Source organism: Symphalangus syndactylus, chromosome 18 (genome assembly GCF_028878055.3).
Source record: "Symphalangus syndactylus isolate Jambi chromosome 18, NHGRI_mSymSyn1-v2.1_pri, whole genome shotgun sequence".
Classification (NCBI taxonomy): Eukaryota; Metazoa; Chordata; class Mammalia; order Primates; family Hylobatidae; genus Symphalangus; species Symphalangus syndactylus.
Genome location: NC_072440.2, coordinates 22,027,187 through 22,053,334, shown reverse-complemented (window position 1 = coordinate 22,053,334; position 26,148 = coordinate 22,027,187). Strand labels below are relative to the sequence as shown.

Sequence of the window (26,148 nt, the reverse complement as noted above, 5' to 3'; positions counted from 1 at the left end):
ACCGCTGGAGAGGTCGCCACGGGCCGGTTTCCCAGCCAGCCGCGAGGGGGCGACAGAGTGCAGTGGACCCAGGTGAGTCGGGGACCAGGCGCCGCCAGGTCGTGACGCCATAAGGTGAGGGAGGTCTTTGATGGAGGGAGATATAGGAGAAAAGGCGCCGAGCTTAGGAAGTCTGTTCGTGCTGTCCTCCCCGATTCCAGTCTGGCTCCCACTGCTATCTTCCTCCCACTGCTGGACCTTTCTAAAACAAAAGCCTGACTTTGCTACCATCCGTAAAACTGTAACGACACCTCCAACGTCGCTTACAGCGGAAAAAAAAAAAGGCAGCAAAACATGGGACTTGGGTGATCTTGCCCCAGCCTAATTCCAAGATATCTCCTGCAAATAGATATCTATTTGCAGATATCTGGGAGCCGTATTGAAATACTTCCAATTCCCTGGACTCATCCTTTTTTTTTTTTTTTTTTTTTGAGAGAGTCTTGCTCTGTCGCCCAGGCTGGAGTGCAGTGACGCAATCTCGGCTCACTGCAACCTTCACCTCCCGGGTTCACGCGATTCTCCTGCCTCAGCCTCCTAAGTAGCTGGGAACTACAGGCACGCCCCGATAATTTTTTTTTTATTTTTATTTTTAGTAGAGACGGTTTTCACCGTGCCAGCCAGGATGGTTTCGATCTCCTGACCTCGTGATCCGCCCTCCTCGGCCTTCATCCTACTTTTTCTCCCTGAATATCTTTTCGCACCAGCTCTATGTGGAGAAATCCGACTGTCTTTCAGCCAAGTACAGTATCGCTTCCTCTTGAAACCTCCTCTGACACGACCCCTCCCCTGACAACACCCCCACCCACCCCACCCCAGTTTGGCGGAGGAGCCCCCTCCTTTGTTCCCACTACCCGTGGGCTTCCCCTATCACACTGTGTAATAAATATCTGTCCTTGTCTATCTCCTTGTGTGCCCATCACAGAGCAAAGCAAATGCAAAGAGTTCATTAAACGTTTGCTGGGTGAATCGAGGAGACGGCACGGGGTTCAGGCTCTGCTACTTGTGCGGCCTCAGGCCGACTAATTATATGGTGGGTTTGTTGTAAGGAGTCAGAACTAAATGGATTAATTACAAATAGTGCTTAGGACAATGCCCAGAATACTGTAAGCACTCAAGAAACTGATTTATTTTCGTCATTTTCACAGCGGCCAAGGTACATAAGGATGTACCTTATCGCCCTTTTAAGGGACTCTCCCACGTTCGACTCTAAGCGGAAGTACCCGCTCAGAGCTCCGGAAGTGGCCTCAGAGCTCCTCAGCAACATGCCCGCATTCTTCCGGAGGCGGTCACAGACATCTCCGTGACGCAGAACGAGTTAGAGCGTCCCTTGGGGTTTCCATGGTGCTGCCCCTAGCCTCCAGTTTCTCCGCTTCCTCTCCCGCCTGAGCGCCGGGAACGGAAAAGCAGGCGGCCGGTCCCAGCTGCAACGTAGACGCCGCGTGGGGGAGGGGTTGGGCGCGTAGGTGACGCTCTGGGCGAGCTCGTTGGCCTCTCTATGGTGCCGAGCGCGCCCGTTCGGACGTTGCCCCTTTAATCGGCAGAGGGCGGTGCCCAGGAGGTCCCGCGAGAGCTGCAGGGGGCGGGGGGCGGTGCCGAAGCTGGGGGCCGGTGGCGGATGGAGCCCGCGATGGAGCCGGAGACTCTGGAGGCGCGAATCAGTGAGTGTCCGGGAGGGGCGCGGGCCGGACCGGAACCGGAACCGGGGGCACGAGGCGGGCCCCTTCCCGGCGGGGGCGGGGTACGGGTCGCCCCCTCCTCACGCCCCGCCCCGGGCCCGGGAGGGGCGGTGTCTTCAGTCGGTCTCTCAGACCCTAGAGCGATGGAGGACCCCGGCCCCTGCGCGGTCCATCAGTGAGAGCGGGCGCCGCCCACCTGTCGGATCCCTGGGCCACGACCCCTGGGACGGGGAGTGAGCTGCGCCGGGAACCCCCGGGACGGAGCGAGCAGCCTCCAACCCCCCAGGCTCACATTGCTCCACGGAGTAGCGGCCCGGGGAAGGAGCACGCGAGCGGTCCCCCGGGGTTGCATCTCACACCCGGGAGGGAGGGACCCTACTATTCTCAGGCCCCGAATCCCCCACCCTCTGGCCGTGCGTGGCGTTCTTGGAGCCCGCAACTAGTCACATTTGCTCATTACTCTGTCCTGGAAGGGAGGACCCACTGCCCCATTTGATTACCCCCGCCGCTCCCAGTCTCTGGCCACACAGTGAGAAACCCCCGCACCCTACAGGCTTGGGAGGGTCTTAGACTCCAGAAGTATTAATAATTCCCAGCTCCCTGTCACTCCCTTCAGCCTAGCCCCTCAGCTCCAAGATGCCTTTCCCAGCTCTTGCTGAACTTCCTTCAAAGGCCTCTACACCCCTTTTTTTCTTGTTTCTCCTCAGACACAGCTTCCTATTGCTTAGGCTTCCTAGCCCCCAAACCCTCCACCTGACCTCCTTAACCCACAGCCCTGATGATCCCCCGCTCTCACGGCCCCGCTCCTGGACCCTGCCCCTGAAAGCCGTGGCTGGCTTCTCCCTGGTCTAGTGAGGGCTCTCTCCCAAGGCTTTAACCGCTGTTGGGACCCCGTCGTTGCCAGGGTCTCAGGGAAGCCTCTTGGACCCGGGCACACCGGCAACTGTCTGGCGTGGTTTGGGGTCATGGCCGGCCCCTTTTAAGCCAGGCGTGAACAGAGTTGAACCACGAGGTTGGCCCCAGAACCAAACCTCCAGGGATGTTTCAAAGTCATCCTAGCCAGCAGAGGGACAGGGGGTGGAAAAGGGGCACTCAGCAGCCCTCGACCGTTGTGAACGCCACAAGTGTCCGCCTGGGTCTCAGCAGCAACTGGGCTGGAGGATGGGTGGGCCCCTGGCTGACTGATCTCAGACACAGGACTTGAGCTGTTGGGTCATACAAAACATTCTCAGGTTTAGCAACAGTGGAGGTTTTCTGAGAGTCCAGAGAGTCTAAAACCAGGCAGAAGTTAGAGATGCCTGGGTTAGGCTGGGCCCTGACACATTGGGGCTGGGATTTTCTCCTTTCCTTCCCCTTTGTGTCCTAGCAGAATTGTAAGATCTTCCCTCTTCCCTTGTGGAGGCTGGAAGTAAAGGGTAGCTTCTAGTTGTTTTGTTTTTTTATTGTTTGTGTGTGTGTGTGTGTGTGTGTGTGTGTGACGGGTTTTTGCTCTTGTCACCCAGGCTGGAGTGCAGTGGCACAATCTTGACTCACTGCAACCTCCACCTCCCGGGTTCAAGTGATTCTCCTGTCTCAGCCTCCTGAGTAGCTGGAATTACAGGTGCGTGTCACCACGCCCAGCTATTTTTGTATTTTTAGTAGAGATGGGCTTTCACCGTGTTGGCCAGGCTGATCTCGAACTCCTGACCTCAAGTGATCCGCCCATATTGGCCTCTCAAAGTGTTGGGATTACAGGCGTTAGCCATCACGCCCAGCCTGGTGAGGTAAATGATGTTATTGCCAGCACTGTAGAGTGGCAGGGTGGAGTCTTACCCTGTTGTGAAACACCTCCCTCCCTCTCTAGGTGTTCTCCCCAACTGCCTGCTAGGGAGGGTACTCCCCTCAGGTAGAATTAAGACAGCTGAGGTTCAGGGGCTATGGGCCAAGGAGGTCAGTCAGATCTCCTTGGATCTGGAGGCACTGGCTTTCAGCCAGATGCAGGGGGAGAAAGATGATGTCTCATGATGCCAGCGCTTCCTCTTCACTGGCGTCTGACCCAGGAGCAATCCAGAAGCAGCTTCTCTGACCTCACTCCAACTCACGTGTCTTTGACACTTTAAGGGACTTCCTGTTTAGGGTCTTCCAGCTGGGTGTCATTGAATGGGAGTGATTCTCTAACTTTAGACTGATGTTCCCCAGCCTTTGGGGACTTGGAGGCAGAGTAGACAGTTACCCTTACCCCTGGGTTGGGGAGGGTCATATTCCTGGTATCCCCAGGAAGTCAACAGGGGCTTCATTTTTCCGAGAGACTAGAGGGTCTTGTGGAGCTCCTGGGACACATCTAGATCCAGAGAGAACATTCGTCCTTCTGATCTCAGCTCAGCTCTGAGAGCCCTCCCAGAGAGCAGCTCCCAAGGGCTCCAGAGCCATCCGAGAACCCTCCCGGAGAGGAGCGCAGCCCCCACCCCCCAGGCTGTGTGCACTTCTCCTTGCTATGCTTTGCTCTGTAACATTTCGCAATAGTCTTGCAGTACACGGGGTTTGTTAATCTGAGTATTCGTTGTTTCTCTTGCTGGGCAGTGAACTTGAGGAGGGCAGGGATTTTGTCTGTTCACTGCTGGAGCCCCAGCGTCCAGAATACTTAAATCTGAGTTGGACGAATGGCGACCAGCCACTGGGATTCCAGGGCTTTGGGCCCCCTGCCATAACATATGGCCCAGGGCAGGCGCCACATGCTGGGTCAGTCCCCAGCCTCCTGTCCACATATCCGTCTCTGTTCTACCTCCTGGGCTGTGTCCTTCCACACCCTCAGCTCGGTACTCCGGCGTGGGCAGAACTGGCTGGGAAGGGGTGGTGCTTAGAGGTGGGCTGTGGAGAAATGAAGATCGGGCTCTGGCTGCCCCCATGGCCTTCCCATGCAAAAAGTATTTTGTCATCCAAAATCCATATTTCGGTCAGGCGCAGTGGCTTATGCCTGCAATCCCAGCACTTTGGGTGGCCGAGGTGGGTGGATCATTTGAGGTCAGGAGTTCGAGACCAGCCTGACCAACAATGATGAAACCCCACCTCTACCAAAAATACAAAAAAATTAGCTGGGCATGGTGGTGGATGCCTGTAATCCCAGCTACTCTCAGGAGGCTGAAGCAGGAGAATCGCTTGAACCCAGGAGGCTGAGACTGCAGTGAGCCGAGATCTCGCCACTGCACTCCAGCCTGGGCGACAGAGCGAGACTCTTTCTCAAAAAAAAAAAAAAAAAAAAAATACAGGCCAGGTGCAGTGGCTCACACCTGTAATTCCAGCACTTTGGGAGGCCGAGGCGGGTGGATCATGAGGTTAGGAGATGGAGACCATCCTGGCTAACACAGTGAAACCCCGTCTCTACTAAAAATACAAAAAAAAAAAAAAATTAGCCGGGCATGGTGGTGGGCACCTGTAGTCCCAGCTACTCTGGAGGCTGAGGCAAGAGAATGGCATGAACCCAGGAGGCAGAGTTTGCAGTGAGCCGAGATCGCGCCACTGCACTCCAGCCTGGGCGATAGAGCGAGACTCCGTCTCAAAAAAAAAAAAAAAAAAAATACATCTGGGCACGGTGGCTCACACCTGTAATCCCAGCACTTTGGGAGGCCAAGACGGGCGGATCATGAGGTCAGGAGATCGAGACCATCCTGGCTAACATGGTGAAACCCCGTCTCTACTAAAAACACAAAAAAAATTAGCCGGGCGTGTTGGCGGGCGCCTGTAGTCCCAGCTACTCGGGAGGCTGAGGCAGGAGAATGGCATGAACCCGGGAGGCGGAGCTTGCAGTGAGCAGAGATCGTGCCACTGCACTCCAGCCTGGGCGACAGCGCGAGACTCATCTCAAAAAAAAAAAAAAAAATCCGTATTTCATTCCAACTTTACAAGATGGGAAATGGAGGTTCAGGGAAGCACGTAACCTAGATTGTTGTTTAACCAGTATTGGGGGTTAAAAGGGGTAACTGTCTGGTCGTGTTTACACCACTTCACGCAGACCTGTTGGCCTTCTTTCCTTGCCACTATCCATTTCTGGATTCAGACTTCCCCAGAACCTCACCCCTTGCCTGCCCTCAGCTGACTGCTCATTCATTTGCCAAGGGGAGACAGGTGTGGACATGAGTGGCTGGGATGCAGTGCCATAGCAGGCTGGGGGACACGAAAGAGAACCGACCCAGCACTGCTACCTTGGACAGGAGTAGAGGATTAGGGAAAGGGACACCGGAGCCACTCCTAAGGGAATGAAGGCTTTCTGAACCTGGTGTGATGGTAAGACCCACACTCCTTACTGAGGCCCCTCATTCTCTGCCTCGTGTGGTTACCCGCATCTTTCCTGCCCATACAGCCATGCGCGGGTCAGAGGTGGACCAGCTCCAGCCTGGGTGACTCCTCCTGGTCCCAGCTTGTGTGTTGCCTCTTCCAGGCAGCCTCCCCAGCCCCAAACTGAACTGAGTCCCCTCCTCTGTGTTTCTCTTTTGTTTGTTTGAGATGGAGTCTCCCTCTGTCACCTAGGCTGGAGGGCAGTGGCGTGATCTCCGCTCACTCCAAGCTCCGCCTCCCGGGTTCAAGCCATTCTCCTGCCTCAGCCTCCCAAGTAGCTGGGACTACAGGCGCCTGCCACCAAGCCCGGCTAATTTTTGTATTTTTAGTAGAGACGGGGTTTCACCGTGTTAGCTAGGATGGTCTTGATCTCCTGACCTCGTGATCCGCCCACCTCAGCCTCCCAAAGTGCTGGGATTACAGGCGTGAGCCACCCCGCCCGGCCCCTCCTCTGTGTTTCTACAGCTCCTTGGCTTCCCTCTGTCACACTATTGAGAACCTAGCTTCCCTTGGCCCACTTCCCAGCTACACAGCTCCTTGAGGGCGGGACTATAATTTTTTTCTCCCTTACTTCTGGATCTCCTCTGAACATAAATTTCATGAGAATTATGGAGACACTGTTCTCAGCAGAATCAGAGGAGGTGGGGCTGGCGTGATAGGTCCAGCTGCAGGGGTGGGAGGAGTGGGGAGGAGGAGAAGGGCCCTGACCATAGTCTCTAAAAGTGGGGCCCTTTGGAGGGCAGCTGTGCTCATCTGTCTGTTTATACCCACACTCAGGTCTTGAGGCTGTCTGGGCAGGAAGGCAAGGGGAGAGCTTTCCCATGTGCTCAGTCACGCTCCCCTCCCACTCCTGACCACACCTTTGCCAGGGTCAGGAGTGGAAGAGCAGGAATCCCACTGCCGGGCCACAATGACCCCAGCTCTCCTCTTCCAGATAGAGCCACGAACCCCCTGAACAAGGAGCTCGACTGGGCCAGCATCAACGGCTTCTGCGAGCAGCTCAACGAGGACTTTGAGGGGTAGGTGGCCGGCCCCGCTTGTTTGCACTGCCCTGCACTCTCCAGAACCCAGTCTCGGGTGCAATGGCCTGGGTGGGTGGAGACCTGGTTTTCATTCTGAACGTATTCACAAAGTGATGAGGATGGGGCACTTGGCACTGAATGCTGTTTGGGTGTCACTCTCTGGGGTGGGCCTTGCTGGATCCGTTTAACAGGTAAATCAAGGCTCAGAGGACTCAGATCTGCCCCCACATCTCACAGGGAGAAAATGCTAGTCCGGAGCTTGGTAAGACCCGGGGCTGCTGGACCCGCAGCCAGTGCTTTGTGGGGAAAGGCCCCCCAGAGGGAGAACTGCATGTTCCCAATTGGGAGGAGGCCAGTCGGTCCTTTGCTCAAGGGAGAACCAGAACTACCTGTGTTAGAATCACCTAGAATGTTGGCCAGGCACAGTGGCTCATGCCTGTAATCCCATCACTTTGGGAGGCCGAGGTGGGCGGATTACCTGAGGTCAGGAGTTTGAGACCAGCCTGGCCACCATGGTGACACCCCGTCTCTACTAAAAATGCAAAAATTAGCTGGGCATGGTGGCACGCGCCTGTAATCCCAGCTACTCAGGAGGCTGAGGCAGGTGAATTGCTTGAACCCAAGAGACATAGACTGCAGTGAGCCAAGATTGCACCACTGCCCTCCAGCCTGGGCAGCAGAGTGAGACTCTGTCTCAAAAAACAAAACAAAGCAGGAGGCTGAGGCAGGAGAATGGTGTGAACCCGGGAGGTGGAGCTTGCAGTGAGCCAAGATCGCGCCACTGCACTCCAGCCTGGGCGACAGCAAGACTCCGTCTCAAAAAAAAAAAGAAAAAAGAAAACAAAGAATTACCTAGAATGCTTGTCGGAAATGTACATTCTTAGCCAGGCATGGTGGTGCACACCTGTAATCTCAGTTACTGGGGAGGCCAAGGCAGGAGGATCCCTTGAGGCTAGCCTGGGCAACATAGCGAGACCTCATCTCTTAAAAAATAAAAAAATAGGCCAGGCTCTGTGGCTCACACCTGTAATTCCAGCACTTTGGGAGGCCGAGGCAGGCGGATCAGCTGAGGTTGGGAGTTTGAGACCAGCCTTACCAACATGGAGAAATCCCGTCTCTACTAAAAATACAAAAAAAATTAGCCGGCCGTGGTGGTGCATGCCTGTAATCCCAGCTACTCGGGAGGCTGAGGCAGGAGAAACGCTTGAACCCAGGAGGTGGAGGTTGCAGTGAGCCAAGATCGTGCCATTGCACTCCAGCCTGGGCGACGGAGTGAAACTCCGTCTCAAAAAATAAGTAAATAAATAAATAATAAAAAATAAGGCCGGGTGTGGTGGCTCATGTCTATAATCCCAGCGCTCTGGGAGGCCAAGGCAGGTGGATCACGAGGCCAACAGATTGAGACCATCCTGGCCAACATGGTGAAACCCCGTCTCCACTAAAAATACAAAAATTAGTGAGGCGCGGTGGTGTGCGCCTATAGTCCCAGCTACTCGGGAGGCTGAGGCAGGAGAATCGCATGAACCCGGGAGGCCGAGGTTGCAGTGAGCCAAGATTGCATCACTGCACTCCAGCATGGTGACAGGGTGAGACTCCATCTCAAAAAAATAAATAAAGTAAATGCATATTCTTGGACTGCCCCCAGACTCGACTCTCCAGTGGGGGGTTGGGAGTGGACATTCTTTTTTTTTTTTGAGACGGAGTCTTGTTCTGTCGCCCAGGCTGGAGTGCAGTGGCGCGATCTCGGCTCACTGCAAGCTCCGCCTCCTGGGTTCATGCGGTTCTCCTGCCTCAGCCTCCCAAGCATCTGGGACTACAGGTGCCCACCACCACGCCCGGCTAACTCGTTCGTATTTTTTAGTAGAGAAGGGGTTTCACTGTGTTAGGCAGAATGGTCTCAATCTCCTGACCTCGTGATCTGCCTGCCTCGGCCTCCCAAAGTGCTGGGATTACAGGTGTGAGCCACCTCACCTGGCTGGGAGTGGACATTCTTGGTGGGCTCCCCAGGTGATACTAAAGTTTCGGGACCACAAACGGTGTGTGTGCTTTGGAGTCATGCTGCTTGGGTATGAGTCCCGTTCCCTCTCCTAGCTGAGTAACCTCGGGTGAGTGGTTGCCTCTGAGTGTCAGTTTCTTCACAGTTGAAGGAACTTCCCACGGTGAGGCGGGAATGACAGTGCTGCCTGCCTTATGCAGCTTAGGCAGCAAAGTGCATGTGAGCCTCCTCACACAACCAGTTCAGCACATGTGAGCTCTTACCGTCACTGGTGACGGGTCTTTTACACTCTGGTAGATGATGTCACCACCTCCACCATGAAGCTGCTCTGATTTGCCACAGCAGAACGTCCTTTGCCACCTTAAGTTCCCAGGGAACTGTGTCTGCCCGTCTCTCGTGGCATATTGTAATTGTCTCTATGGCAAGCCAAGCCAAGGACGTGACACATCAGAGTTCTTAGGCCAGCCCAGGAGCTGAGCTCACACCTTTTGAAGGTCCATGCCTGCAGTCTCTGCCTGGCCCTGCCCTGCCACAACCTCAGGCCATATCTGATCTGGAGAGGGAGCTGGGCCTTTGCATATGCCTGCAGAAACCTTGGAGGGCTGAAGTCTCGGCGGTGGGCTGGGGTGGTGACCCTCCCCTAGGGTGACCAGGGCTCCTTGGAGAAGGGCTGCAGTCCCGGCGGGCTGGGGTCATGGCCCTCCCCTGGGGTGACCGGGACTCCATGGCGACTCTGGCTCTGTGTTGTTCCTTCCACCCAGGCCTCCACTCGCCACCCGGCTGCTGGCCCACAAGATCCAGTCCCCGCAGGAGTGGGAGGCCATCCAGGCCTTGACGGTGAGAAGGGGAGAGGCCACCATCTGTCCCCCGCCATGTGACGATACCAAAGGAGGCCAAGACTGAGGTTCTTGGGGTCCATAAGGCTCTTCAGAGCCCAGGAGAGTTGTGCTAAGATGGCCCAGGATGGAGGTCCGGACCCGCCCCAAGGGTCCCACCACAGCCGGCGGGCTGGCCTCCCACCCCAGCATCCACACACGTAGGCCTGTTGCTGAGGGAAGGCCCTCTAGGGTCATCTGGTCCAGGGGTTCCTTGCTTCAGCTGCACATCGGCTGCCTCTCCAGGAAGTGTGTTCAACACATGGAATCAGGGCTCCACCCAGACCTGCCAAGGCCACACTCCTGGAGTATCTGCATCCAGAGATCTGCACGTTTGTAAAGCTAAGGGGTGGTGCTTGGGCTCAGGCCTGAGGTTTTGCATCTGTTCAATAGCAGAGGAGAGAGGGGTGTACTGTCTGTGGCCCCCAGCATGGGCCACATACCAACCCACCATGGAGCAAAGCTGATTTTAAGTGGTGGTAGAGAAACAGTTTCTCTTTTAATACTTATGTGTTTAGTTGGGTGCAGTGGCTTACACCTGTAATTTCAGCACTTTGGGAGGCCAAGGCAGAAGGCTTGCTTGAGGCAAGGAGTTCAAGGCTACAGTGAGCTATGATTGTGCCACTGTACTCCAGCCTGGACAACAGAGTGAGACCCCATCTCTAAATAATAATCATTATTGTTACATATTTGTTTTAACATTTTTTTCTCAAGTATAACTAGTCCTATGATTTCATAGATATAGCTTAGGATAAGGCCAAGGTAGATGTTGCCTATATAAGGTTTTTTTAAAAAAGGAAAAATAGGCCGGGCTGGTGGCTCACGCCTGTGATCCCAGCACTTTGGCAGGCCAAGGCGGGCAGATCACCTGAGATCGGGAGTTCAAGATCAGCCTACCAACATGGAGAAACCCCGTGTCTACTAAAAATACAAAATTAGCAAGGCGTGGTGGTGGGTACCTGTAATCCCAGCTACTTGGGAGGCTGAGGCAGGAGAATCATTTGAACCTGGGAGGCAGAGGTTACAGTGAGCCGAGATCGTGCCACTGCATTCCAGCCTGGGCAACAAGAGTGAAACTCTGTCTCAAAAAAAAAAAAAAAAAGGAAAAATAGTAAGAAAATAATGTACAGTTGGTACCCAGATGTGGGGCCTAAGCTATGAATGGGACTAGAGCATTGCTACAGGTTGGGCATTGCTGGGCACTGTAGGTCTCCTGACCCTATCTCCCATGGAAGTGATGACCACTCCCAGAGGCCTCTGTGACTGTGAATCTTCCATCCTCACAGGCCATTCCCTCCCTTCTGAATGCCCACCCATGGGCTTCTGGCCCCTCTCCAAGGCGTGGGAGGGAGGCCACGGCTTCTGATGCTCCTGGGCATCCCCTCTCATCCCCCCTCCCTGCACAGGTGTTGGAAACATGCATGAAAAGCTGCGGCAAGCGGTTCCACGACGAAGTGGGCAAGTTCCGCTTTCTCAACGAGCTCATCAAGGTCGTGTCTCCCAAGGTTGGTGCCCCCAGCCCAAGCTCAGACCTGCCCTGTCGGATGTGGGGAGAGGAAAGAGGACCTTCAGATTGTGGAGCAACTTTTCCAGGGAGTCTCCCACTGGGGTGTCACCTCAGCCCCCCATTAGAACTCAGACCTAGGACAAACACAGATCCCTTCTCACAGTCCCCTCATACCTGATTCTGGGACAGCCTGGGGTCTCGGAGGAGTGTTTCCAGGCTGGCCAGGGGTGGGGCAGCCATGGAGCTGCCTGGTGCTTAGGGAGAAATGATACCAGGGAATACATAAGCTGACAGATGGCCATATGTGTCAGCGATCTCTGGCCTGAAATCACTCCCTGTGGACCTGGCCACAGAACCCTACCTGATCTCTGTCCCCACCACACAAGAGCACCCTCCCTGGACCTCAGCATCCAAGGCCACAGACCTGAGTGATGGAGCCTGCTGGCTCCAGACGGGCCATCCCTGGCTCAGCCCAAGGAGTCTTCCCACAGACCGTGAACATTTCTTTTTCTTTATTTTTTTGAGATGGAGTCTTGCTCTGTCACCCAGGCTGGAGTGCAATGGCGTGATCTCCGCGCTCCACAACCACCGCCTCCTGGGTTCAAGCAATTCTGCCTCAGCCTTCCAAGTAGCTGGGATTGCAGGCGCATGCCACCAAGCCCGGCTAATTTTTTGTATTTATAGTACAGATGGGGGTTTCACCATGTTGGCCAGGCTGGTCTCGAACTCCTGACCTCATGATCCGCCTGCCGTGGCCTCCCAAAGTGCCAGGATTACAGGCGTGAGCCACCATGCCCGGCCTACCTACCATGAACTTTTTCTTTTTTTTTTTTTTTGACAAGGAGTTTCACTCTTGTCACCCAGGCTGGAGTGCAGTGGCGCGATCTCAGCTCACTGCACCCTCCACCTCCCAAGTTTGAGCAATTCTCCTGCCTCTTCCTCCAGTGTAGCTGCAATTATAGGCGCCCACCACCAAGCCTGGCTAACTTTGTATTTTTAGTAGAGACAGGGTTTCACCATATTGGTCAGGCTGGTCTTGAACTCCTGACCTTGTGATCCACTGCGTTGGCCTCCCAAAGTGCTGGGATTACAGGCATGAGCCACAGCCTCTGGCCACTGTGAACGTTTCTTAAGCTGTTTGAGGGACAGCCCACCCCCTTGGCCCTTCCTTGCTCAGATCCATCCTTTGACCACAGCTACTGAATGATCCATATGGCCTCCCATTCTCCTCCCAAGAGGGGACTCTGGTGTGAGAGCCACTTTCCCCAGCCCAGTTTGCTGCTAGGAGATGGAGAGTAGGCCCAGGGCCTCCCAGTTCCGCCCTCACCCCTCCCTGGGCAGCCTGGAGGCCTCTGGCTCCTCTTCCCTGGGATGTCAAGGCTAAGTCCCCAGAGCCGACTGTGAGCAGGCCTGTCCTTCATGTCAGTTCTGCATCCTCACCGTGGTGCCATCTAGCAGGTGGGGAAACAGACACTGAGGGCTGACCCAGCTAATAAGTGGCAGGGGTAGTAGGTGAACTCAGTCTACCCCAGGCTGGTTGAGTGGGGCTGTGAGGACCCTGTAGGCTAGAGGGCTTCCTGGGGAGTCCTGGGGAGGCAGTAGGGTGTGGACAGGGCTTGAGGCTGAAGTGAGTGGGGCCGGGCAGTATCAAAGGCCTCCCCACTGTGTCCCTGAAGTATCTGGGCTCTCGGACATCGGAGAAGGTGAAGAACAAGATCTTGGAGCTCCTCTACAGCTGGACAGTGGGCCTGCCCGAGGAGGTGAAAATCGCAGAGGCCTACCAGATGCTAAAGAAGCAGGGTGAGGCACACAGAGGGTGGGGGGCGACCAGGGCCTGCCCTCCCCTCCCCCACCATGAGTTGGGGTTCCAGCAGCTTCAGGGGCTTCTGAGCCAGCAAGGTCATGGGTCTGTCCTTTAACTCCTGGAGAAAGTACAGCTAGTGTGGCCTTCTGTGCTCTGCCTGAGGCTAGCTTGGGTGGAAAGAAGGTGAGTTCGAATCAAGCTTCCCCTCAAAGAGTGGTCTCCAGGGAGTGGCCCCAAACCATCTCCCCTAGGCAATTTTGATGGAGTAGGTAGGAGTAGGCCCAGGCCACTAAGAGTCCAGAGCCAGCGTGCTGGCAAAAGACTGACCTCCTCTTCTGTCCTACCCTTGCCTGCCCCCATCCCCATGTCACCCCTACCCCTGGGCCTGGGACATATTGACAACCTTTCTGACACTCATCTAATGCAGGGATTGTAAAGTCCGACCCCAAGCTTCCAGATGACACTACCTTTCCCCTTCCTCCTCCACGGCCAAAGAATGTGATCTTTGAAGATGAGGAGAAATCCAAGGTGAGACTCCAAGGAGGTACATATGGGGACTCTGAGCCCAGGTGGGGGTCCGTGGGTTCTGATCCCTAGCTGCCCTGGCATTAGCCGTTGGAACAGAGGCACACACTGAGCCCAGGCGTCGTCGAAGATGATGGGCACTGTTTACTGGGCACTTAATATGTGCCGAGTATGTCCCATACAGCATCCTCACATTTAATAAACAGGAGTGTGTCTGGTGTCCCTGGAGTTTGAGCGTATTTTGACCTTTTCTATAAGAATTTCACTAATTTTTTGTTAAAAGTTAATAAAATTAAAACTTGTGGGTGAAAAGTTAAACAGCCCAGGAGGAGGTAAGATTAAAATAAAGGGGTTAAAGTAAAAGCTCCCCTCTGCCCAGTCCTAGCCCCAGCCCTGGAGGGTATCTACTGTTAAGGTTCTTGTACATTGTCCCAGAAAGGTTCTCAGCCATGGGGATATAAGGAGCACCATTTGTTGATTACTTATTTCTGCCAGGCGCTGCGGTGTGCACTTTACACGCAGTGTCTCCGCTGGCCTGTGGCCACCCTATCAGGTATCAGTAAATTCTCACCATTTCACAGACAGCTTAAGTAACTTACTCAGGTCCCACAGGCAGGAAGAGGGGAGCCATCATGTGACTCCAGTCTTCTGACCCCTGGCCCAGGTGCTGCCGTCAAGGTCACACCCCTCTGTCTCTGCAGATGCTGGCCCGCCTGCTGAAGAGCTCCCATCCCGAAGACCTCCGCGCAGCCAATAAGCTCATCAAAGAGATGGTGCAGGAGGTAGCGGCCAAACCCAGAGCACAGGGAGGAGGCGGGATGGGGGTATTGAGCTGGGCCACCGAGATGGGGCTGTATGCGTCTTCACATGGAAGGAGCCCTGCAGTGACCCAGGCTGGCACAGCAGAGAAGCTGATGCTGGGGGACCAGGGTGTGCAGGGAAGAATTCCCGGCAGCCTGAATGACCTGCTCTGGATGGGCCTTTGGGAGGCTGGCTACTACCTCTTCGTCAAAAGTTATAAATGAATTAGGCCTTAGTATATTTTTAAAAATACATGAATATATGTAAGTATGTATATGTGTATGTATATGAGGAGACTTTTTTTGAGACAGGGACTCACTCTCTTGCCCAGGCCGGAGTACAGTGGCATGATCATGGCTCATTACAGCCTCGACCTCCCGGGCTCAAGCAGTCCTCCCACCTCAACCTCCCAGGCCGCTAGCACTAAATATGTGTGCCACCACACCGGTATAGTTTTTGTATTTTTTTTTTTGTGGAGAAGGGGTTTCTCCACGTTGCCCAGGCTGGTCTGGAACTCCTGGGCTCAAGCGATCTGCCTGCCTCGGCCTCCCAAAGTGCTGGGATTATAGGCATGAGCCACTGCCTGGCCAAATGTTTAATTTTTAAGTAAATATACATATGTTGCTGGGTGCCTACTGAAACTTTTTTTTTTTCATTGAGACAAGATCTCATTCTGGAGTGCAGTGGCATGATCATGGCTCACTGCAGCCTCGACCTCCTGGGCTCAAGCGATCCTCCCACCTCAACCTCCCAAGTAGCTGGGACCAAAGGCACACGCTACAACGCCCGGCTAATTTTATTTTTTGTAGAGACAGCGTCTCCCTTTGTTGCCCAAGCTAGTCTCGAACTCCTGGACTCAATGACCCTCCCATCTCGGCCTCCCAAAGGGCTGAAAAAAAGTTTCAAAGCTGGATGTGGTGGCTCATGCCTGTAATCCCAGCACTTTGGAGTCCAAGGTGGGAGGACTGCTACTTTTCACTCAGCAACGGAGGGGCACGCACAGTAAGCAGAGGGGCAGGGGAAAGCCGGGCTGCTCACAACAGCAGCCTTTGAAGGCACGGGCTCCCCTATCTGCCAGGCACCAACAGACACTGGAAGGGTCTTCATGCTCATTTCTAGGCTGTACCTAGTGACCACAGAGGTCCCCTTCCACTATAAAGTACAGGAACCTCCTTTGAAAGGGCAAACACAAGGAGGGCAAGAGTCACTGAGAACCACAGTGGATGTTTAGGGCCCTGGGCCTTCAGATGCATCTGGTGAGGGGGTTGGAAACCCAGGTTCCTGGGCCATCTCTGAAGATTCTGATGAGATTGTGCAGAGGCCTGGGCACTGGGGGCTTCTTGGACCAGTGTGCCCTTCCTAGGCATGAGGGGCTCCTGGCAGGGCCTGCTGGAGCCCCACCTGGTGTCTGATCCCACAGTCACCCAGCTGTCAACCCAGATCCCAGCACATATTCTCTCAAGTGGCAGGGGGCAGTGCCTCGTCCAGGCCAAAGGTTCTCAGGGGCCCTTGGCCAATGTGTCCCCAGGACCAGAAGCGGATGGAGAAGATCTCGAAGCGGGTGAATGCCATCGAGGAGGTGAACAACAATGTGAAACTGCTCACGGAGATGGTGATGAGCCACAGCCAGGGTGGTGCAGCAGCTGGCAGCAGCGAGGACCTCATGAAGGTGCGCCTGCCTCCCTGCCTACCCCGCTCCCTGCCCACTCCACAGCCCACGCGGACCCTCACCCGCCCACCCTGCTGCCCTCAGGAACTGTACCAGCGCTGTGAGCGGATGCGGCCCACGCTCTTCCGACTGGCGAGTGACACAGAGGACAATGATGAGGCCTTAGGTGAGCCCGGGGCAGGTGCTGAGGTCAGGTCCCCCACTCTCCCTCCACCTCCTGCCCCCACCTCCCCCAGGCCCTGCTAAGTATCTGCAGTTGGAAGGAGCCACCACCAGGGGGCCCCCTTCTCCAGCACCGACCTTGGGTTTCTCCTCTCTGAGGACATACAGCAGGGGCCGCTCGGCTGTTGAGAGGCCCTGTGGGCCAGCCCCCTTAACAGGCATCTCATTTACTACCCACAGCTGCACAGGAGGCAGAACCATCCCCTTTTCACAACTGGGGCTAAGGGAGGAAAATGACTTGCCCAGATCACAGAGCAGAACAGTGGCAGAGCCAGGGGAGACAGAGGGCCATCTGCCCCCAGACCTTCCTCCCTGGTGAGGGCGAATGGAAGCTAAGAGTGCATCCCACAGCCCGGGCAGTTCCAGACCTGAGCCTGACGGCTTCTGCCAGGGCCACATACCAGGTTCTTTACCTTGATCTCTGCCCACGTGTCAGCCTGGGCCACTTGGGCTGCGGTCTGGGCACCATCCACTCCCTCATTAAGCAAGAGCCCCACCCACAAGGCTCACTGCCCAGATTGCCCCACACCCTGGCACCCGGGCAGGTAGTGTTGCCAAGGGCCTGATTGGTGCCAGGCACTGTTCTAGGCCCTCAGGGATCTGGCACTGATCAAAGTTGGCAAAAGGCCGGGTGCAGTGGTTCACACCTGTAATCCCAGCACTTTGGGAGGCCAAGGTCGGAGGATTGCTTTAGGCCAGGAGTTCAAGACCAGCCTGGGTAACATAGAGAGACCCAGTCTCTGTTTCAAATATATTTATATTTTAAAAAAAAAGGTTGACAAAAGCTTCCTCATGGTAGTTTAGTGAGAGACAGACAATAACCGAGTCCGTGAGCACCGACAGTTTGTCACAGCAGTGAATGACATGGAGGAAGAGAAGCAGGGAAGGGATGAGGTGGTGCAGGAGGGATTTAGGACAGGCCTCCCTGAGGTGAGCCTTGGGTGAAGACCTGGAGGCAGTAAGGGATGAAGCCGTGCAGAGATCCGGGGCAGCCAGAGAGCAGAGCTGGAGTGGAGGCCTGGAGGCAGGAGCGGGCCCAGCGTGTTGAGAGACAGCCTGGGCAGCATGGCAGGGAGTGAATGAGGGAAGGGTGGGAGGTGAGACCAGGGAGGTAGCGGAGGGCCAGAGTCTCAGCAGACGAGATGGGCTGTTTCCCTGCCCCTTTCCCTTCCCCTCACACACAGGCTGTGATGGATGTGGGGTCCTCGTCCCCCGCCGCCCAGAGGCCCCCACAGTCCTTCAGCCTGGCCTCTCCCCTCCTGCCTGTTCCAGCGGAGATCCTGCAGGCCAATGACAACCTCACTCAGGTGATCAACCTGTATAAGCAGCTGGTGCGGGGTGAGGAGGTCAACGGTGATGCCACAGCCGGCTCCATCCCTGGTGAGGAGGTGGCAGGAGAGCTGGGAGGGCACCCATCAGGCTGGAGGGGCACAGAGAGTGCAGGGTGGTGTGCTGGTCTCAGAGCAGCTGGAATGACTGCCAGGGTGACCCTGGCCCCTTAAGATGGGAAAGGCCCCAGGGAGGGAGCTGAGGGTGAAGTCAGTGCCAAGCCTGCAGCTGTGGGGGAAGAAGTCTGGATGTTGGTGGGGGAGCTGAGGGTTTGGCGAGGACAGGCGGAAGAAGGAAGGCTTTCTTTCATTTGACAAATCTGGCACCTGTTGTATAGGGCTAGATGACACCCCCGAGGCTTTTATTTATCAGAAAATGCAAGGGGGGTTAGGAAAGTAAACATTACAGACTCAGTTCTAATGAGGGTAAGATGGCAGCCTTGGGGGGTCACAAAAGGGGTTAGAATTGGTTCTGTTAGGGAGAAGTGGGGATGGAGGCGCTGCACGGAAGCAGCCAAGTTTCAGCAGGGCCTTAAGGATGGGTAGCAGTTTGCCCAGTAGAGCTAAGAAGGAAATACATTCCGGACAGAAGTACCATCATATGCCAAAGAGAAGTCCTGTTGAGCAGCTTCCAGGCAGAGGCTGGTGTGGCCAAGGAAGGGGAGGCAGGAGACCAGTGGTAAAGCATCGGGGGTTAGGTGTTGCTCCCCCGCAACCCCTGTGGACTCCGAGAGACACGTGTACACCCAGGACTTGCCAGCCTCTTCTTTCCCACCCCAGGGAGCACCTCGGCCCTGCTGGATCTCTCAGGCCTGGATCTCCCGCCTGCAGGCACCACCTACCCAGCCATGCCCACCCACCCTGGCGAGCAGGCCAGCCCCGAGCAGCCCAGTGCCTCAGTTTCCCTGCTTGACGACGAGCTCATGTCTCTGGGTGAGGAAGGGGCCAGGCCTGGAGGAGGGCGGGCTCAGCAGCAGATGGGGCATGATCCCAGGGCCCACTCACAGGTAGCAGAACCACGTACCCCAGGTGTGAATCCTGTGGGGCACGTGGATGAGCATTAGGCCCACTTCACAACTGAGGAAACCGAGGCTCGGGGAAGTTAGGAGCTTGTGCGAGGCCACACGGCCAGAGGGTGAGGCTGGCAGCCTCTAAGCTGGCCTCGGATAAGCTAACCAGCATTCAGGCTCTGGCAGCCCTGGGGGGGAAACCAGGGGATTTCCCTGCAACAGGTTAGAGCCTGGAATTGAGAACTGTCTGGGCAAAAGTTCAGCAGTTTCTTCATCCACCAAGAGGAGAGCGAGGGCTCTGGGCTCCAGAGCACCCAGAGGCGCCAGAGAAGCCAAGGCCAGAGCACCAGGGACTCGGTGATCCAAGCTGGTCCAGGGCCAGGCCTGCTGTTACTCCCGGGCAGGCTCCGGCTCCAGAGCCCAGCAGGGGCCAGGCTTACCCCGGGGAAGCAGCAAAGCGGTCCCAGCTGCCCAAACCATTTTTGGGTTTCCAGCTGCTCTCAGGGCAGCAGCCTCATCCGAGAGCTGAGATCAGAACAGCCTCCTCCTGAGAGCGCTGAAGGGATGAAGAGCAGAGCTGTTAGGGCCCCATCAAAGGAATCCTCAGGGATATGTTGGAAGCCTAGATTGAGACTGTGGTTTCCTGAGCCAGTTCTGAAGCAAAAGCCAGACCCGAAGGCCTTGAAGAAGTGATGGGGGCCCGGGGCGCCCTGGGTGGGGTCTGCCTGGGTTCCAGGAGTGCTTCCTTAGGTGGTGCCCACTACTGCACTCTGTCCTGTCTTAGGTGACCCTCACAGTCTCTGCAGGCAGGTGCTGTTAATAGCCCCACTGCACAATGAGGAAATGGCAGCACAGAAAAGCTCAGTGGCTCATGCCTGGAATCCCAGCACTTTGGGAGGCCGAGGCAGAGGGATGACTTGAGGTCAGGAGTTTGAAACTAGCCTGGCCAACATGGCGAAACCCCGTCTCTATTAAAAATACAAAATTAGCTGGGCATGGTGGCACATGCCTGTAGTCCCAGCTACTGGGGAGGCTGATGCAGGAAAATTGCTTGAACTGGGGAGGTGGAGGTTGCGGTGAGCCGACATGGCACCACTGCACTCCAGCCTGGGTGACAGAGCGAGGCTCCATCTCACAAAAAAAAGAAAAAGAAGAAGAAAGGCTGGGTGACTTGTGCAGAAAGGGCTCCAGGACTTGAGCTGGGCTCTGATCCTGAAGCCACACTGTGAGCAGCTGGGCTGCTCTGACTTGTTGTTCATAAGCGAGGAAAAGGAAATGAGGACCTGGAGTGTGGAGGGAGAGCTGAGGGGAAAGGAGGCCCAGTTGTGAGCTCCCTTTGTGAACCCACCAGCCAGCACCCTCCCTGAAGCCGCTTACGAGCCCCATGCAGCCGCCCCCTCTTCATTCAGAGCCAAGGGTGACTGCAGGGAGAGGACCTTTACCCCATTCTACAGAGAGGTAAAGGACGGTCAAGGGACAGGAACGTTCATACAAGGTTTATCTTCCCCTGTGGAGCCAGCCCTGGGTAGCAGCTACCTGAGGGGCAGCAGGTAGGGAAGTACTGCAGGGCCACCAGCCCCCAGCTAGCAGCTGCAGCACCACCTCCACAGGAGAAGCAAGATGCAGCCGCACTTCCTGTCCCCACACTGCATTGGCACAGTCCTGAGCCACCAGCTTCCTTCTGTTTTCCTCTTAGAGGCAAAGCATGGGGGCACAGGAGCCAGAAGTGCCAGGGCAGCCTGCAGCCTGGGCCTGGGGAATGGAGGAGGCCCTGGGGCCACACAGGGGGCTGGTCCTCACTCTTCACGGCAGGGGTGGGAGACAGGTTCCTGTCCGTCAAGGAGGGTGTTCAGGCAGCCTTAACCTCCCCCGTCTCAAGTGATCCTCCCATCTCAGGTTCCTGAGTAGTTGGGACTACAGGTGTGTGCCACCACGCCCGGTTAATTTGTTTACTTTTAGTAGACACAGGGTTTCACCTGTGTTGGCCAGGCCGGTATTGAACTCCTGGTCTCAAGTGATCCACCCACCTCAGCTTCCTAAAATGCTGGGATGACAGGCATGAGCCACTGCGCCCACCTCTTTTTGGTTTTGAGATGGGGGTCTCACTATATTGCTCAGGCTGGTCTCAAACTTCTGGCCTCGACTAATCCTCCCATCTCAGCCTCCCAAGTAGATGGGACCACAGGCATTGGCTAATTTTTTTTCCTTTTATTCTTTAGAGGTAGAGTCTCTATGCTGCCTGGGCTTATCTCAAACCCCAGCTTCAGCCTCCCAAATAGCTGGGATTACAGACATTAGCCACTGCACCTGGCAGATGAGGGTGTCACCCCCCAATATCACACAGCCAAGTGGCAGAGTTGTGTTCAAATGCTGGCAGTCAGGCCATGCTCTGTCTGAGTCCAGATTCTGCCATTTTCCAGCTATGTGTCCTCGGGCAGTTTATTTACCAACTCTGAGTCCATTTTCTTATCCCTAAAAGAGGGCTGAGAAGCTCACCCCTACCGTTGAAGGTTATTTGAGGATTAAGCAAGACCAGCATCTGAAGGGCCTGATGCATCTAGGGCATCATCAATGCACTTTATCTCTGGCCTCTAAGAAGTGCATCTAGAAGAGACCCAACTGCCACAGCTTCCTGGTACCCTTGCCTTTGCCTCTCAGGTAGCACTTCGGTTTGGACCTCACTTTTTCAGGATTTGTAGAAACAAGATCCCTTATCTTCTCTAGGTCAGATCTGGGGTGAACTTGGCTGACAGTATTCCCGGGCAGGCAGAGGTCAGGCTGGCTGGTGACCTGCTGCCTCCTTCCCATTGGCAGCTAGTTCCAAGGCCATCCACAGGGCCCCCCAGCCCTCCGTAGTACCAGTGAGCCTCACTGGCATGTGCCAGGGCCAACAGGGCCTTCAGTGTTGCCTCCAGTCCAGCCCTGTCCTCATATTTTTGGGGACACTGTGGCTCAGCCAGCACGGTGCCTAGCCCACAGTCACCCAGCAGGCGTCCCTGGAGTGGGCCAGTGGCGGGCACAGAGCTGCTCTCTGCTTGCCTGGATGCATGAGGAAAGGAACCTCATCTCCTTGCAGCCCAGCCCTGCAGGCTCTCTGCTGCCAGACGACGAGTGAAGATGAAAGTCCTGATGTCTGTTGTCTTTGTGCACAGACAACAGTGGCCTGGCCAGGAAGAGGGGAAGCGTGTGTGGGGTCAGCAGAAGGGGCTGCCGAGATCTTGGTTACTAGTTCTGCTCTGCTGCTGGTTCCCTCTGAAAGTGTGGGTTTCTCCCCTCCGTGCTGAGCCTCAGAAAGGGGCAGGGAGTCCCATGCCAGCACACATGGCCCCTCGGCTCTCTGGCCTCTGCAGGGTCAGCCCAGCTCCTTCACCTCTCTCCTGCTTTCCCCTCAGGCCTCAGTGACCCCACACCCCCTTCAGGCCCAAGCCTGGATGGTACCGGATGGAACAGCTTCCAGGTAGGAGGGGACCACAAACTAGCCTGGCCTGTCCCAGTCCCAGGGTCAGGGCAGCTGGGACGAGCGGCCTGGAGAAACTAAAAGGATGGATGGGCTCTACTCAAGGGCCCAGGGCCAGGGGGTGGCCCAGGGGCCTGGAGACACCCACCCAGGGTAGAGGGCCTCCCCTTACCTCCAGCTGTATCTTCCCCAAGTCTCAGCCTTGGGGCTGCAGCCCAGCCTTTGGGATTGGGATTGAGATGGGCAATCCCTCTTCCTTTCCCTTGAGGGTGACAGAGGTCCCTGGAATATAGAACCCCCAACCATACCTAGCCACCCTGCATCATGGACATGGGTGGTCTGGGGTCCCACCTCTGTGGCTGCTTTCCCAGATACCATTTGCAGGGAGGACACTGAGCCTCAGGGCAGGATCAGGTGATGCTGACACCTCTCTAGACAGCCCCACCCCACCTGCATCCTTTTCCCCACAGTCGTCTGATGCCACTGAGCCCCCAGCCCCTGCTCTGGCCCAGGCCCCCAGTATGGAAAGCCGACCCCCAGCGCAGACATCCCTGCCAACAAGCAGCGGTCTGGACGACCTAGACCTCCTGGGGAAGACGCTCCTGCAGCAGTCGCTGCCCCCGGAGTCCCAGCAAGTGCGGTGGTGAGGGCCCACCATGGCTGGCATGGGGTGGGGAGCACTCCCCATTCCCACAAACCAGCAACTTTTCCTGGGCTTGTCCAGGCCCAGCAGGGAGAGGCTCGTTGCTGTCTTGTTCTATAAGCAGCAGATGCCAAGCACTGCACCTGCCTCTGGAAACACAATAGTGCCCAAGGCAGACCTGGGCCCATCTCACAGAGCACAGTTTATGAGACCTGGGCCCACTGGCCTGGCCTCCCCCGAGGTGTTCCCAGCTCCCTTGAGAAAGGCCCAGAGGGCCAGCGGAGGGGAGGACACTGGGCTGGAGTGAACAGGTGGGGTGCAGGGTGGAGGGAGAACAAGAGCTGCTCCTTCTGAAGGTAAGAAGACCCAAGGCCAGAGAGACAGCCACACGTGCCAGCCTTTCCTGTGCCCTTGATCTCTCCATCACCAAAGAATCACTTCTTTTTCTTTTTTTGAGACGGAGCCTTACCCTGTCACCCAGGCTGGAGTGCAGTGGCATGATCTCGGCTCACTGCAACCTCCATCTCCCAAACTCAAGCGATTCTCCTATATCAGCCTCCTGAGTAGTTGGGACCACAGGTGTGCGCTACCACGCCCAGCTAGTTTTTTGTATTTTTTATAGAGACCAGGTTTCGCCATGTTGCCCAGGCTGGTCTCAAACTCCTGAGCTCAAGCGATCTGCCTGCCTCAGCCTCCCAAAGTGTTGGAATTACAGGGGTGAGCCACCACGCCTGGCCAAGAATCACTTCTTAATGCACTGTCCCCCCATTAAGGGAGAAGCAGCAGCCAGCCCCCCGGCTCACACTCCGGGACCTGCAGAATAAGAGCAGCAGCTGCAGCTCCCCCAGCTCCAGCGCCACCAGCCTTCTCCACACCGTGTCCCCAGAGCCCCCCAGGCCTCCGCAGCAGCCCGTACCAACCGAGCTCTCACTGGCCAGCATCACTGTGCCCCTGGAGTCCATCAAGCCCAGTGAGTAGGGCTGGGGTAGGCGCAGGCTGGGCTGGGTCAGCTTGCTGCACTGTCAGGAGCTCTGTCTGGGGAAGCTAGCGGGAAAGCGGGGCTCCCCTGGCTCTGCCACTGGCCAACCGGAGGGGAGCTCTGAACAAGGCCCTCCCCTTCCCAGGAGTCAGTTTCCTTATCTGCCCCAGAGCAACCAGAGGACTGCTGTACAAACTCCAGGCTTATACAAGCAAGAAGACCTCTAGGGAACAGGCTCTGGGCCCCTTCCCTCATTGCCCTCTATGAGCTCCCTGTGACCAAAGACACTACCCCCACAGTGTCTCCCAGCAGTAGGCAGAGCTGCCCCTCTCACCAGTAGGAGAACCCTGAGCTCAGAAAAGGGGAGTGACTGCCACGAGGTCACACAGCTTGAGATTCACCCTCACCAAGTCCCTCACCCCAGCACTCCAGGCAGCAGCCACACTGCATCGGGGGAACCTGGGCTGTGACTCGGCTCCGGGGTGGGTGTCCTGCCTCCACTATCAGACTTGGGGTTCACCTGCCCTCTCTGGGCACCGCTCTGTGCCCCTGCCTGCACTGCCACACAGGGTCCAGGTAAGGCCCCAAAGGAGGGCTTTGCTCTTGTTGCCAGTACAGCAGCCAGCTCCTGAGGCGAGCCGGGTGGGGGCTGGGGGCAGAGCAGATGTGCTGTAGCTCAGCTGTCCCATCACCCTTCCACCTTCTCCCGCAGGCAGCATCCTGCCCGTGACTGTGTATGACCAGCACGGCTTCCGCATCCTCTTCCATTTTGCCCGCGACCCACTGCCAGGGCGCTCCGACGTGCTGGTGGTAGTGGTTTCCATGCTGAGTACCGCCCCCCAGCCCATCCGCAACATCGTGTTCCAGTCAGCTGTCCCCAAGGTGACAAGCCAGTCGGACAGGGCCTGCCTCCCTCCTCTCAAGGCAGGGTGACGTGGAGCTGGGTGGGGAGCCACCTGTCAGGGGGGCAGGTCTCTCTCCCTTGCTGGGTGGTCAGGGTAGAAGGGACCAGAAGGCTGAGCCTCAGGATCACCGGAGGGGAGCTGGCAGGCTGGGCCTGGTTCCTCGGAGCAGGGCAAGCAGCCAGGGCTAGCTGTGCCCATCCTGCCGTCTGCCCACAGGTTATGAAGGTGAAGCTGCAGCCACCCTCGGGCACGGAGCTGCCGGCTTTTAACCCCATCGTCCACCCTTCAGCGATCACCCAGGTCCTGCTGCTTGCCAACCCCCAGAAGGTAAGGGGCCCCCAGGCAGTGCTGCAGGGTAGGGGCGGCCACTTCTCCTCCTCTGACCCCTCTGCCTTTGCCATCTCTTTCCCAGGAGAAGGTTCGCCTCCGCTACAAGCTCACCTTCACCATGGGTGACCAGACCTACAACGAGATGGGGGACGTGGACCAGTTCCCCCCACCCGAAAGCTGGGGTAGCCTCTAGAACAGAGAGGGGCTGGGGAGAGGAAGGGGCAGAGGGACCGGTCACTGTCCAGCCTGGAGGGAGGCAGTGGTGGCCAAGGACACCCTTTGTTGCCCATGGCCATTCACCCCCAGGCCTGGTGCTTCTCCCCACACCCCTGTAGGCCTCAAGTGACTCTTCCCCCTCCTGCTCCGGCCCCACCCCTGCTGAGCCAAACCCAGTAGGAGGCTGGGCCTGGGTTTGTGCCACTGGGGTCTCCATCACCGGGACCCAGAGAGGGAGGGGCTGCGTAGCCTTGGAAGAACTTGGGTCATGGGGAGGAAGCGCGGCTGTCGGGGAAGGGCCAGGACCTCAGGCCCAGCTCCAACCCCAGCTGGGGTGGGGTCTTCCCCGCCTGTCTCTTATGCCTTATGGGAAGGCCCAGCCATAACTCGGGGGCCATGCTGGAGCTGGGAACCAGCTCAGGCCTCCTCCATAGGAACCCAGTGACTGGGGGGTGACGCCTACACCCCCAGCTATTTGCACTCTGGTGTGTGGTTTGACTCTGCTTTTCTTCCGGATTGGCCCTGTGGTCACAGCCTCAGGGGGCCAGGCTGGGGGAACCTCACCTGGCCCCTGATCCTCCTGGGGGTTTCCCTTTGCCATTGGGCCCCGAGGGACTGTGGGGGCTCAAGGGTAATACCAGAGGCCCATGGCCCCAGGAAGGGGCTGTGGGGCGCCTAGAGTTCTCAGTGTGTCTCTTTCATTCATTGGCCTCTGCTGGGGCCTCCTATGGGTGTCTCACGTCTGTCCATCCATCTGTCCGTGGTCAGAAGTGGGGTCAGTGTGTGAGTGAGAGCAGGAGTATTTATGAAAATAAAACGTCGTTTTTCCTGGA

General features: G+C 56.5%; 2 protein-coding genes across 10 annotated transcripts in view; one reads left to right on the top strand and one right to left on the bottom strand.

Moving 5' to 3' along the window:
- Positions 1 to 1,279, bottom strand: part of LGALS2 (galectin 2) — a 35,312-nt gene extending 34,033 nt beyond the window's left edge. Inside the window, exon 1 of the mRNA XM_055251647.2 lies at positions 1,209 to 1,279. The gene's annotated coding sequence lies outside the window, so the exon portion shown is untranslated. The remainder of the gene's footprint in view (positions 1 to 1,208) is intronic.
- On the top strand, positions 1,190 to 26,148 carry GGA1 (golgi associated, gamma adaptin ear containing, ARF binding protein 1). 9 transcript variants are annotated; one of them, XM_055251640.2, is made up of 17 exons: positions 1,190 to 1,697; positions 6,961 to 7,045; positions 9,806 to 9,881; positions 11,326 to 11,424; positions 13,103 to 13,226; positions 13,658 to 13,758; positions 14,457 to 14,537; positions 16,085 to 16,225; positions 16,310 to 16,391; positions 17,720 to 17,827; positions 18,556 to 18,708; positions 22,178 to 22,242; positions 22,713 to 22,885; positions 23,659 to 23,855; positions 24,577 to 24,746; positions 24,986 to 25,096; positions 25,182 to 26,148. In XM_055251640.2, exons 1-17 carry the CDS (start codon positions 1,655 to 1,657, stop codon positions 25,290 to 25,292), a joined length of 1,920 nt encoding a protein of 639 aa, XP_055107615.1. In that variant the 5' UTR covers positions 1,190 to 1,654; the 3' UTR covers positions 25,293 to 26,148. The 9 variants fall into 9 exon arrangements, with proteins under 9 accessions (XP_055107615.1, XP_055107616.1, XP_055107614.1 ...); XM_055251641.2 differs by having other exon boundaries at positions 1,291 to 1,697; positions 22,713 to 22,877; positions 23,663 to 23,855; XM_055251639.2 differs by having other exon boundaries at positions 1,291 to 1,697; positions 9,806 to 9,930; positions 11,324 to 11,424.